This window comes from Habropoda laboriosa, unplaced genomic scaffold, assembly GCF_001263275.1.
Source record: "Habropoda laboriosa isolate 0110345459 unplaced genomic scaffold, ASM126327v1 scaffold18, whole genome shotgun sequence".
Lineage (NCBI taxonomy): Eukaryota > Metazoa > Arthropoda > Insecta > Hymenoptera > Apidae > Habropoda > Habropoda laboriosa.
Genome location: NW_017100152.1, coordinates 1,550,555 through 1,565,217, shown reverse-complemented (window position 1 = coordinate 1,565,217; position 14,663 = coordinate 1,550,555). Strand labels below are relative to the sequence as shown.

Here is a 14,663-nt window from a genome sequence, read left to right as displayed (position 1 = left end):
TAGGGAAATTGGTAATAGAATGAAAATTGCGCGGGGGAAAGCAAGGAGGGGGCACGAGAGTGGATAAAAATTGGGAAGATGATGAAAAGGTAGAGAGAGGGAAGGCGTAATTTCGCGTTCGAATTCGTGGCAAGCTCGATTTTTCGCGTATTGTGCCCGCAACGTTTTCCTATACGCGGAATTTATTGATTCCCACGATCCACCGGCATGCTCCGTGGAAGCTAGCTAGCCTGGGGGGAATTTTAAAACCGCACTCGAGCGTGCAGCCTAAACTGTGCCTTAGATATTACCCTCGAGCCTCAATAAGAGACGTTGACCAGCCTACAGATCGGTAAATAATGCGAGTTTCCCCTGGAATTGTTTCGAGAAAAAGAACAAAAATCATGTCCCCTACGTGAATGATATTACAGCCTTATTTGCTAATTTGATTAAGAAATTGTCGAGTTCGGCTTGACGAGGTAAACGAAGTTACACTGTGCACGCATCGTGTGTCGATTTTGATTATACGATAACGATACACATAATCGGAAACGTGACTGACTTTAAAATTCACGAGATTCCCTGCAAATCAGCTTTCCGATCCGTCCTTAATGGAACTACATCACCGGTCTTGCGCCGCGCTAATCAAAATTGAACGCCGATATGCGGGTTTCACGATTTTACAGAGTCACTCTCGATTATTATGCTAATAAATACAAGCGAACCGCGTTAATCGTTTCTAGATAATGCTACCGGGAACTTCTTTTTCCACCGAGTTTCCCTGAAAACTTTTCTTCCCTTCTCCTCGGAATCTTGGCATTCTCCTCGGTGGAACTTGAGTAAAGTGGACGAAGGTTCGATATCGAAGACATAGTTCCCGTCTTAATTAGCTTCTACGAACTATTCCGGTTTTATTTTGTTTTTTATAAAGGCGGATCGTGTTCGTTCTTAACATTCTTAATAGTGCTCTGCAAGATATTTTTACTTACTTTCGTTGTCCAGATTCAGTCTGTTAGATAAGTTCGACCCTTTATTAGGTTCCTCAGAAGGGTACGAGGATCGATAGTTAGGTTACAAACCTAGTCGATTTAACGCTAATCACCAGCTTTCATTGCTGTTCTCGGGACAAACGATCGTTGACACGGTAGGAAGAAGCAATCGTTGCGGCTCTCTGGCAACGGAATTTCTTATTTCCCTTCCAACACTATACTTAACCGAAGTCATAGGCGAGTAAGCATCGCCAGCAAATTGCTTCATAAAAGTAGTCTACCGAATCCCTGGTTTGAATTAAGCAGTTTGCCAGGTCGACGTTTGCAGCTGATGGAAAACTGACTGTAGCCTGGATCGAACTGAATCTAATCGAACTCTAAACGAGAATCGATCGAAATTAGTGGGGAACAGAGATAAACCTAATCGAGCCAAATAGAACCTGTTTCGTTGTAATTGAGCTGCACCTCGATGCAATTGGACCTCGGACACTGTGTGTAATCAAACATGAACCGAGCGACTCTCTTGATGACCAATCCATCTGCTCTCTATGTTCCAGGGACTGAAACACGCGAGACTGAGCACCGTTGGGGGAAGTCGTTCGAACTGGTTCGCGCGTAAATGCTTGGAAGATCACCGTGTTGGAAGCGTTGAAAGCATTGACAGAGGAGGCCCGGGTCGGTTTAACATCGAGAACGAGCCTGACTTCCCACCGATCGACGCCTGTAAGGAGCTTTCTTAAGCTTACAATTTAATCATCGATTTACAAACGGGTGGACGCTAGACAAAAGGAAAAAGAGTCAAACAACGAGACGTACTTGTATACGCGTTAGTGTTCTTTCTGTAATAATCGCAAGCTTAGTCGCATTTCGAATGCAGGTGTGTCTATTATGTGTACAGGCAGAACTAGTAGCCGCTGAACGGAAGAACTAAAAAATTGTAAATGCGACCGTTCTACGACCCCCTTCGGGCGTTCCGGAAGCGAATGAAACAAAGTGGTTGTCTAACAGGAAACGTAAATTACCGGCAACTCTATCGAACCGATCGCAATTTCCAACCTGCCTAAGAATGGCTAAAGCTGAAGGATAATTGATTAGCCCCCGTTGTATCGTGGGAACGCGAAAAGTATCACCGTATGAATTGTTGAATCGTCGTATCATACTAAGGCGATTGTGGCGGGCCAATTAAGATAGTTCCCCCTATCAAAGCTATTTCTCAATGCTAATTGCTCCTTATCTCATCTACCCCTTCGTTACGAAGAAATCAGAGATAAGAAGCGATGATCGTTCCGCGTGTATAATTTCTTTCAGCATGAACTCAATGGGGGGAGAAAGGTACAGCACTGATGTTTCTCGATATGAAATTATTGTTACAGAGGGGAGAAGGAAGGCGGTGGGATTACGGTGAACCACAGGAAAGGATCTTGGCGACGAAGAAGCTGGTGGCTGTGCCAGTTCCGCGCATGCTTCAACAACGAGGCAGTTCAACAACGACACCTCCCGCGACGTCATCGTCCAACATGTTCCCCCAACAGTATTGCCTACGATGGAAGTACCATCACAGCAACTTACAGACCATGTTCTCACAGCTGCTCGAGCGGCAAGCTTATTGCGACGTCACTCTGGCCTGCGAGGGCAAGACTCTCAGAGCGCACAAGGTAAACAGACGGAGAAACATATATGTAGTTCAAGGGGTTACATCTACTTAGAGGAATGAACGTATTTTCCGATTTGTGTGTAGGCGGAAAGGGTGAAGTATTGAAAATACCTTTCGTCAATTTTAGATCGGTATCTTAGAAATTTTTAATATTTTCTTTCGGTAGAAGAAAGTTCCGTTTATAAAAGTTCCGAAAAGATAGATGTTCTCCTCGAGAAAAACCATTTAGCCTGATTGGCCCGTTTACCCAAGCCCGATATTTTCAATCCGATTTTTCTCTTTACATCTCGAGCAAATAATTGAACAGACCACGGGGGGATTAACAGTCTGAATTAACAAGCGTTTGTTTAGCCGGTTAATTCCGAGGGAAAACGTGCCGGCAAACACGTTGCTCGTTCCGCGTGTCCCGGTAGTGGTGGTTGGCTCGACGAGTTAAACAAGTGGCTAGACGTTCGACGGAAAAGCACACATGGCGCTCGCTTTGAAAACGCCAGTGAACGTCACTTTCGTTGGAATATCTGGTGGTGTTAAGCCGAAAGAGCAATTGTTACAGCTTTTGCCCGGTGACCCTTTAATAGTGACAATTCTGCCCTTCGTTGAATTCGATAGTCTCCTATTCGCTTTAAAATCCCTTTGCCACGCGTCACGGCCACGGTGTTTCAGCTATTTTGCGCTTTGAAATTTTTCCCCGTTTTATACTCTGCCTCTCGTTCCCTCTCGTTCCCTCTGCGTCGTTTAACGCGTCAGCCCTCCGCTTTCACTTTCGGTAGATTGGATACGCGGCCAATTCCTACCTATTATTATCTATTTTCACCATTCTTTCACTTGGAAAAATAACGAGCATTCTTAACCCGTTAACTGGGGGTTTGTATCTCAGTGAGACATTCATAGTTCTCGTGTATGAAAAATTCGAAGGTTCTTCGAAGAGTCTCGAGTAAAAGAATGATTGCATCCAAAATTTTTGGTAATTTTCTAATTAACAGGTTACCATCCACTGTTCTCATCGACTCGTCGTCATTTTAAGGGGCTACAGAACTTCATTTCCCAAAGATCCGTTTCACGCGTGACGGAAAAAAGCTTTGCTCGATAAGCGCGTTTTCCCATAATTAAACTTCATCCCCGGACAGAAAAAGCTAGCAGCGGCGACGAGCAGACGACGACAACGGAGGAGGACTCACCCAATCTCGTCGTCCGGCTTCCATTGACTTCCACAATGCCCGGTTCTCCTCCCTTCTGACCCCCCCCCCCCCCCCTCATTTTTCCCCGCACACGTGTCTCTCTATCGGTCCGTACAGCCCCTTCTCTTTCCTTCTCTCTTCCTCTCTCTCGCACCTTCTGTACGGTTTTTCTGCGTGCCCACCTCTTCCTTCGCGGTGGTGCCGGGCGGAGAATTTCCTCGATTCGTCTTATTGCCCGCCGCGAGGCAGCGAAGAAAAGAGACGGAGCGAGGGAAACCTGGCGTTAGATAGAAGGAAAGAAAGAGAGAGAGAGAATATAGAAAGGGTGGGGGAGCAGCAGACTACCCTCGCCTGCCCTGGGGAACATAAAACTTAACAAACGATCAATTTTCTGTTCTTTGTTTCTTACCAGGCTGGAGCTACGGTATTTCGCCACTCTCTCTTCTCTCCCCTTACCTCTTGGCGTTCGCCTTCGACCCCCACGTTTCGCTTCACCCACTCGCTCGGCCCCTCTGCCCCCCCGTATTCTCCTCCAGCCTTTCTTTCTTTCTTTCGTTCTTTCGTTTTTCCGACGTTGTAGGTCTACCGCGCACATCGCTCTCTCACTTTCCCTGGCAATCGCTATCTTCTTCTTTTCTTTCATCCAACGCCCCTCCACCCCACTCGTTCGTGGGGGCTGTTTCTACCCCTCCGTTTCCAAGCCGGCGGCCCGCCGCCCCCACTATGTTTCCCTTTTTGTATCTCCGTCTCGGCCGTGCGTCGAAACGAGCCGCGCAGAGGAGAGGCACTCTATCAAAGTAGAGTACGTTTGGCTTGGTTTATTTTTTACTTTGGGAGGGGTCCAAATTGTAAAATCAATACTTCCTCCTAAATTTAGAATGCCGCCACCGAGCGACGCCGACGCGCGCGGCCTTTTTCCTCTTCGTTCCTTTTCGGCCTGTGCGCACACACTCACGCGCTCACACGCACACACGAGCGCGAAGGGGCGGCGAGCCGCGGTCGGTGGGTGTCTCGCGCGCGCATAGCGTGTCGGCGCTGCGCCGTGCCGCGCGGGAAAACCGGCAAGAGGGTTGATTCGCGCGACGCGACCAGTCGTCTCGTCCGAAAAACAAACAGCGCGCGAGAAAACGCTCGCGATCAGCCGTCCTTCTCTTTTAGCCTTTCTTTATTTTCAATATCTTCTGACTGTAATGTTTGAATAGAGGGTGATTCGAAGCATTTGTCAAGCAAGTCTAGATCCCATCACCGCTCCTGGGGTCGGTAATTATGGACAGCTGCTTTCTTATCCTCCGCCACCTGTATCCAGGTGTGCTCCCTGATCGTAGATGCGATTGCTCCGCGAACGGGGGAAAATCGAAATCGTTCTCGGTTCTTATTGTTGGATAAAACTTGACGGACCGTTGTCTGGGGTCTGTGGCAGGGGTGCACTTACCATTTCAAACGAAATTTCATTCCCGAAAACTCTTCGGAAGCCTAGTTTTTCTTTTCTGTTAATCGAAGAATTCTAAAAGAATAAAGTTGTTCGCTGGAAAATTTCAAAAAGAGTCGATACAGGTATATGATATATAGACTTTTGTGACTGATTTATTTGTCAGTGGTGTTTCAAAGGGACGAGTGTAGATTGACGAGAGGGACTTGTCGCTGTTCCGAAAGGGAAACAGATAAAACCACTGGGGCAACGGAAGATGCACGTGAATGACAAGCGTAGGTGGAAATATTCGTGCGATCAAAATGCAACGTCAGTCGCGCTACAATGTTGTGGTTTGTTTTATGACGCTGTTGCGTTCGCTTTCTTGTTGTCCGTTCCAGCTCGATCGCCGCCGCGCCGCGGCACGCCGGTGGGAGGTTAAATATCGATTGCCGTTCGATGTAACGCTTTTGGCTTTGCTCGTGGCAGCTGAGCTCGTCTTTTTCGTAAAATAAACCGATTTCGAGTGCTCCGGAACCGCTGATCTCTGATGCAGACAGCTTGTGATTTCCAGCCATTGTTATTAAATGAATAGAATCGTGTTCGTGTTTCGAACCAATTTTACTGGACATGATACCGCGTGTCATCCAGACGAGAATTACTTGAGATAAGAAAGTAACTAGAGGACGTTTTAATTCCTTCTTTTCTTTCTTTCTTTTTAATTGTCAGATCTATTAGATACAGCTATTCTGTATTTTGCGCAATTTATATTTGATAATTCTTAATTCTGCAAGTTGGTGCTACAAATTGTAACCGTAGTAATACAACTGGTCTTCGTAGTAATCTGAGTCATGGAAAACAAGTTATTGGAAAATACAGGTAGGATAGCCATCTGTCGTCCGTGGGAAAAGAGCAAAAAGAAGGATAACTCTAGCTGTCATCCGTGAAAACTCGCTTAACACCGTTTCTTCGATCATCTGTAAATTGGCTACCACTGCTTTAACGAGGTTAAGCAGGAAATATAATCGTTGGAGCTGCAGATTCAACGTTTCAATGAATTGTTTTGCATAAGGTACCTCCCATTTTCCTATCTGGTACCATGTCAAAGACGAACAAAGACGCGATTTATCAATTGCACTATGACTAATGTTCCGTTAATCTCCAGTCTGCGGAGGAATAAACGCGATAATAAGTCTCTCTCTCTCTTCCACTCTGTAGAACGAAATACTCGAAAAGCTCGTGGAGGTACGTTGAAAGTCAGAGAAAGAGGGAGACGCCTCTTACCGGCGGAAACCCTATTGACGACGCGAAGAAGCTCGAATGTAAAATTCGTTGAAACACTCCGTACATCGTATCGTGTTTCTTCTTCTCGTGAAAATTTCATGGAGGGAATCATACAACGATACCGACGCTCAAGGCCGACCGTACGTCGACTAACCGCACCGCGACCTATTTTTTCGAAAGGAGTTTTTAACTATAGACCCCGGATTCTATGTACCTACGTTCCGCGTTAGATACCGAATAGTTTCTAGGTTAAATTCATTTTTCATTTGCGCGAATTTCACCACGAGCTACCATACGCAATCTGCAGTCGATCGAACAAGTGTATCAGTCTCTTCGTGAATCTATTGCGAAGATCAATCGTAGGCAGCCTTGAACGCTGCCAAGCAATTAGACCCGTTCTTAGATAGGTACGAGTCAATCCATGTAGACTGCCAAGAAATAAAATGAAGAATGATATTTAGATTATAAATATTTGTACAATGTTGAAATTATTAATAGATATTCTAAATTTTACAATTAATTATGTTCATATAATTTCATACAACAGCTTATTACCCAGAAATAGGGTATGTATACCTGTTCTGGCCAAATACCTGTACGAAGAAATGCAAGTATAAGTAACGGATTAGAGAAGTAGTTACAGTGTGAGTTCAAGTTTCGGCTGAGGGATTTCAGATTCTTCACTTGGAATATTAATTCCGAAAATTTCTAAGAGAGTCAATGGTTATTCTTCTTCAATAATTGAGCAGTTGTGACCAAAGTCCAGAATAAAGAAACATTCTGGACGAGTCTGCTACTAGACTACTAGAACCACTTTAAAAATTTCTATTTTCAAGGGTTCTACATTTTCGCTTCCCTTCTTTGAAATAACTTAGTTTCGACTACTAGAATCACTCTGAAAATTTTTATCTTCAAGAATTCCAAATTTTCACTTCTCTTCTTTGAAATAACTTAAAATTTCGACTTCGATAATATTCCTCCTATTATTGTTTACAAGTGTGCAATTTCTAAAGTATATATTTAGCGTTTTGTACAAATTTTAAAAAAGAAATATTTTCTTGCCGCACTAAAAGAAATCCAGAACTAGAAAAAAATAATTCGAACATTCGGAGATAAGAAAAAAGACTCCAATCCTTGAAAGAATTAAAACTAAATTTCCAGATCGAAGGGACAGGCCGAAAGGAACTAAAAAAATTGCTCAATTTCAAAATAATACGAAACACATCGAACAGATAAAAGATAGAACTAAATTCGTGGAATAAAAAAACTAAAAGTTCGCCCAATTCCAGAATAATTCAGAACATCAGTACAGATTAAAAGAAGCTCTGGACTAACGTCCAGAACTCTTTGAAGAACGCTTTGAATGGACCACCCTTCCTAACTCGGTTAGACTGCGTCCAGATATAAGAGCATCGTACGATCTTGTTAGAGCAGTGTGTGAGCCGTCCAGCGATGGTTGACGCGTTACGTGTTATTTTTCGATTCGCGGTCACTATGTGAACCGGACAATCGGGGTCAGTCTATCGATCAAGGCATGGCGCGTGGTATACGTGTGGAAAACGCGAAGAAAACGACAGTAGGATTCCAAGCGTTCTGCGACCGTGACGATGATGATATCCATGCCGCGTTCTCAGGTTCGTCCGCCGCCGACAGGAGATGCACATTACAACACCGTGTGCCTCACGGGTAATTATATGCCGCAGCAGAAGGGTTGCCAGGTGGCAGGGTCGTTAAACCCGGACATCCTGTGTTCTAAAAAACACGACGCGCCGCTTCCTAACTGTATAAATAATAGTAGACACTTTTATTCCGCCTCGCGCGAGGCCATGCAACCGGGAGCGTTCTCCATCCCGAAAAATCTATGCGTCCGCTCGGAAACCGCGGCGGCGGATGTGAAGGTGGTAAAATGTGTGGAAAAATGGAGGGGGTTTAATTAGCGGCAATTAGACACGAATTATTGTAGGAAGTTTGATCGAAAAGAACCGGAGGAACTGCGACGAGACGAGTGTGGTTTCTTTTTCGAGACTTCTACCGAGGGAAGGAAAAAAATGGCGACGTCAGAACGTAATTTTAATTTAGAACAATTTTTCCGAGATAAAAAACTCGGGGTATTTTTCTCTTTCTCTCAGAATAAAACAGAATTCATCCATTTTACTACAGCGTGGTAATAGAAAGGAATTTTTTTCCAAAAAGAGATTCATCATCCATACCTAACACGCGGCGGACAAAGACTCGATTAACAGTCACGACAACGACGACGACCCGGTAAACAAAGCGTTCATTAAACGACGCGCAGTCTGCGATGATGAAACAAGTGAAAAAGGATAGAGGGAGCGAGTGAAAAAAGGGGAGAGGAGAGGGTGCAACCCAGTGACACTGCGTGAAAAAAGTGAAAACACAGTCAGGTCCAGACACCCGGGTGAAAATCGGCGCGGTGGTGATCCTTCAAAAGCCCCAGGATGGAAAACGCGCGCGCACGAATTTTCCCCTGACGACCCACCAGCAACCAACGAAGAAAGAGACGGGTCGCGACCGGTGGAGAGGAATGGAGGGTGAGAGGACGAGTGCTCTCTTGCACGTGTTAATGGGATTTTACGAGCGACGCGTGGCTAAGGAAAAGCCGTTTCACGAAATTAACACCCGCCGAAGGGAGTGAACCTGTAAAAAAGTATAATCAATATTTTCGTACGGGCGTAAGTACTTTTTTCCCCTCCCTTCCTCCCGTTCTCTTTCTCTTTTTTTTTTTTTGCCTCTCTTGTCGTCTACTGCGTTCGCACTGATTGTGAGTCACGCTTCTCTTCTCCCTCGAAAACACGCACAGACCAATTCACTCTTCTCTCCCGCCACCGACATTGGCGTAGAAGATTCATTTTTATATCAAATTGCCGCATAATTTCTGCCCAGCTGTTCCTTCTAACAAACTTTCAATATGAACGATATCTCTAGACCCTAAATTTTTGAAATGGTTAGTGGTATAGGCTGTGTAAGGCATTGCATACTCTACGAATTTTAGTTTGGTCACAGTGCACTTTGTAAAAATGCTGTGACTGTCACGTTTCGGAACGTCGCGGAATTTCACGCGGAAACATTCGCAGACCGATCGACGACAATCGCGCCATCTATGTGGAGGACCTCGGGGGGCCACCGTATGCTCTACGCTTTGCCGGAACTCGTAATTTTTTCCTGCACGCGATGGGAACACTGCTTTCGGTCTCTGTGGATCATAGTGTTTTAGGGACATTACCGCCTTCGTGCTTATTCAGAGGGATAAATATTGGTTATTGGTTGTTGAAGGAACTTGTTTGACGACTCTCTTGACTTACGATTTTTTTTTAGTAGTACATTGAGTACCCGACAAATAGAATTTTCTTATATTATTCAGAATTTTTTAAAACCTAAAATTAAAAAATATGGCTACGTAATATTAGGAAGATAAGTCGTGAGGTAAGAATTCAGTTTCTAATTGGTTTGAATTTAGGGGAATTGATGAAGCATTAGAAGACTTGCAAAGAAATTCTACGAAAACCACAATTAATGTACACAAAAAAAATGTACTCTCTCATTCATCGTAACTCGTTGTTAACACTCAAATTATCAGAGCTTGTAACTCGATTTACAAACGAGACGGAGAGAGAGAGAGAGAGAGAGAGATTAATCGTCGAGATGCAGCTATAACACTCTCCACGATTGACGAATGTAGTCGTTAAACCTAATAATTAAGGTTCAAGAAGTCAGTCACGCGGTATATTAATCGTCGAAACGTAACATTTTTTGCGCATTGACGTTAATTCTATCCCAAGAATATTTCTCTGTTCAGAGGTGTGGTGTTACATTTTATATCTTTTAACACAATTGCATGCCTACTGTTCATTTCCAGTGTCCCTCGTTCTGAACAATTGTTACTTCGAAAAATTCCAATTTTAATTCAGTCCTTTCTAAGAGTGTGAAAACAAACAAGGAACGTGAGTTGACATTTAAATATCTAAGAGCAATATTGGTTATAGTACACACGTGATATGTTCGAAAGGCGGCCGCAACACCAAACGTTGTCACTCCCATTACTTTTTCTCGAGAAGAGAGAGGCGGTGACCGCCATATTGGCCTTCGCATTGCTCGAATTTTCCCGAAAACTTTCGAAATCGGTGTCGAATAGGTCGCGAGTACGTCTTGTTCGCGCACGTGTGCCCGATTTGTTTCCCACTGGTCTCGATCTATCGAACGGGTCTCGCGTTACGTTTGCTCGGTTGTTAACTCGTTCGAGCGTGACGATTATAAATCAATGAAATCTCCAGCGCGGCGTGGCGAGTTATTAGAAAATCAGCGCGTGACTACGTTCTACTTTGTACTTAGATCGGCGGCGGCGAGTGTATGCAGAGTTCCTTACGCCACTGCGATCATAGAGGACACGCAAGCCCATATGCATGGCGGGCGTGTAAAAGTGGAGGTGTCGTGTACGTAGATCGGTCGTGGTACAGGCACACGCGCGTTCATTTCAGACAATTGCGTTTGTCTTCTCTCCTTCTCGATTCCGGTTTCCTCCTTTTCTTTCGTTCTGCACCCTCGCTCTTCCTTTCTCTCTTTTCCATTTTTTTTTCCGTGCCTCTCCCCTAGCTTCAATTCTCTCTGCTCGCTTCCCCTTTCCCTCTTCAATCCTCCTCCTGCGTTTCCTATCGCCTTTCTCCCGACGCTGGCTTTTTTATCATTTTCGTCGTTACCCCCACTTCTCTCTCTCTCCTCCTACCTTTTTATTTCCCCTCTTTCTATTTCCCTTTGACTTTGCCCGCTTTTCCCAGAGAGACAGAGAGGGAGAGCTCTGCGGAGCTCTATTTCTGCCTTCTATCTCTCTTTTTAGTTGCGACGCTACTAGTTTTATTCTTCTTCTTTACTCTTTTCCACTTTGCCCTTTATTCTGCTGCTCTATCTTTCCGTTCGAGCTATTGTTTCTTTTGTAACTTCGACCCTCCTCCACTTCTTTCCTCTTTCCGTTTTACTCGATATTTATGTATATGTACATATATACAGTGTATTATATTTTGTAATCGTGAGAGGGCACAAAGCCGGACGAAGGTGAAAATTCGAAAATTTCCGGGTGCTCGCTTTGTCACGGCCCTGGCCTTCACAGTTGGCCGGTTTCTCAGAATTGGTTCACTCGTCAGTTACGGTCCTTCCCTCACGACCCAGAAGCCAGCCGTCATGCCACCAGTTGGTCCCGCGCTACAGCTGGGACCAACCAGACGAACTTGCAACGCCAGAGATGATTGCTCCGTTCGCGGATACCTACTCTGTGTAATAACATAGCTTGTAACACTGTACTGTCCCCATTTTCCTTCTCTCCTTCTATCTAGCACCGTTCAAATTGGTAATGTCATCGAGCTCAGGCCAGTTTACAACCCCTTGGATTATAATATCTAGGTTTCATCAAATATGATGAAACTCGTATAATTCTAATAGTAAAATATTCTGAAGAATGTGGAATTTTTTGAACCGTCCTTGATCACTTTCAATGCATGGTTAAAGAGTGGCATCGAGAAAGCGAAGGTTTTCCTCCGCCGCAACGTATTTGTTGCCATTACCAATGCAGGAAAAATAATAAATGCGATGCGGACGCCGCTTCACCATATAATCCATATTATTTCCGTTTTACGTATGAGAAAGCGTAACCGGGACGTTTTCTATTTCTGACGTGTCGCTGGATAGAACCACGTGGGAAACTAGTTGATGATTTTCTAAACGAATAATTTCGTCCAAACGACACATTCCATTCGTTATGCAAAGGGTCTAGCAGGATAAGATGGTCAAAAGTGCCGTTGAACCGATTAGGTCGTGCGATATACCATTCGGAAGCTCACCGAAAGAAAACATTTGACACCAATTTTCAACCCTCTAACTTAACCTAGGGGGTAGTTACAGGGTGGTTTATGTTCATAATTCTGTGGACTATTTTCCCTATTTAGCGGTATGCATAAATTTTGAAAAAAATCTGGCACATAGCGTATATAAAGGCACATGTTAGGGAATTTTTTCTGATTTTTCCGTTGCAAATCCTAATTGTAAAAAAGAAAACAACGCAAACAACTGTAACTACCTCCTGGGTCGAGCTAGAGGGTTGAAAGTTGGTGTCAAACGTTTTCTTTCGGCGAGCTTTCGAATGGTATATCGCACGACCTAATTGGTTCAACGGCACTTTTGATCATCTTATCCTGCTAGACTCTTACGTTCTTTTGCTCCGTACGTTCTTTTGATGATAAAACCAGGAAGAATTCCAGAGACGCAATCGATCTGTTTATAGCTGGAGGGTAAAAACTGTGATGGGCAAAAGTGACGAAATATGGCGCGCGATTTGTCCCTCGTAAGGGACATTCGTTCGCTACGAAGTTCATTAGAAAAACGAGATTACCGGCCTCCACCTGCAATTACATAATTCGATCGATAGTTGAGGCGTTTCCAGTTTCTGGCGACCGACGAGGAGTAACCAAGGGGGAGAGAGAGAAAGTGAAAAAAAGAGAAGAAGAAACGGGAGGGTAAAAAGAAATTCGTCGTGGCGAGGAAGGGAGGCGCCGTCGCACGGCCTTGAAAAATTTAATCGACGCTGGATTATTTCGTTGCCATTGTCACGTGCGCTCTTTTATTGCCTAATATCAAACAGCCGAATCTAGTTGAAATACCTGAAGGAAATTCCAGGAGTGAAATTAAATCTCCTTTCGTGGGTTTCGTTAATGTTGTTCTAGTATCGAGCAGAAAGAGATTAACGAGCATGTAATCGAACGATTCTTTATAGAAAACAATTCGGGAAAAGAACGGTTCGTGAGAGAAAAAAGAGGGGAAGGTGCAACGATTGCGCAGGCTGAGACACGGCGGTCCAAGCTAGACGCTGAAAGTGATTGCTAAGAAAGGTCGACGACACTGTGGCTAGTAACTGTCGTTTACATTAGTGAAAAACCATTCCCGAACCACGAAGAAATTCTGGCCTCGCGAAGAAAAAGATCGTCTTACGTAATTCCATAAGTAATGCATGCATATGCGCGATTTCCATTTCAGTGGCGGACAGTATCGTTAGAGTTCATCGTATTCTCTGCCGTTCGCGAATTGGGGAACCGAAATTAATGAAAAGAGACAACACAGACCATGGCGAGTGCTCCAGTGTCGTTCCGCCGTTCACTCTCCTAGAAGAACGATCTAACTCTCCTGATCCATGATTTCTCTTTCCACTTTCGGATTTATCGTACAGAGGATGTTGCATAATTTCCAGGGATTCGATATCAATCGGCCAAGTTTTTCCTATTGGGACAAATTCAGCGAGCATTTATGTAACGCGACGGCAACAAAGTCGACACGCAAACCGTTTCACGCTTTAACGATGTGTTCAAAGCTACCAAGTGTGTGCGATTCCACGCTGCGGTCCTTGATTTTCTTTGCATTTTCTTTATGCTTGCCACCTAGATGTCCATTCTTTATACGCTTAGAAACTACTAGATATCAGCTATGTCTAAAGGAAATAAGTCATACAAAGAGCAAAATGTGGAGACATCTCCTTTCCTAGGAAGGAGGCATTTAAGTCTCCACGGATGTTTGAAAAAAATATTACATGGACTAAACTCACTCTCTGTTTCCCAGGAGAGAAAAAGGAACTCTTTGTATAACGAAGCTTTTGGTGAAAAAAGTGGTAGTTAAAGAGAGAGGAGAGGAAGCCCACGAAAGGGGTAAAAAATCCGCAACGATCGTGTCTCCGTCCGACGCGGGTCGACGTGGCGTTATTGCATCGAGGCAACGAGGCCGTGCGCATATCAATAAATAACAGTAAGGCAGCGTTGTTAACAACAACAACGTTACGTCGCCTATCATTCCGTGCTTCTTTCCCACCCACTCCCCCTCCTCGACGTCGGTCCGCGCCACCACCACCCACCACGATGGGGGTGTGCACATGTAGTACGTACAATCGATTGCGTCTGCCAAGCTTTTACGCCGGGGAGAGAAAACCGGCGAATCGACAAATTCGACGCGGCGTGGCGCACCCCCGTCTCCGAGGAGGGGTCGCTCACCATCGGCCCCGTCCATTTATATCCTTCTTTCGTCCTCCTCTTCCTCCAACCACCCATTCTCCTCCTCCTCCACCTCCACCTCCACCTCCTCCCCCTCCTCCTCCACCTCCGCCTCCGCCTCCTCCTCCACCA

General features: G+C 44.7%; 1 protein-coding gene across 1 annotated transcript in view; it reads left to right on the top strand.

Moving 5' to 3' along the window:
- The window catches only part of LOC108575550, a 65,073-nt gene that overhangs the window by 40,535 nt on the left and 9,875 nt on the right, over positions 1–14,663 (top strand). Inside the window, exons 2-3 of the mRNA XM_017938375.1 lie at positions 1,526–1,691; positions 2,342–2,623. Coding sequence (XP_017793864.1) covers positions 2,429–2,623 — 195 coding nt within the window. The 5' untranslated portion in view covers positions 1,526–1,691; positions 2,342–2,428. The remainder of the gene's footprint in view (positions 1–1,525; positions 1,692–2,341; positions 2,624–14,663) is intronic.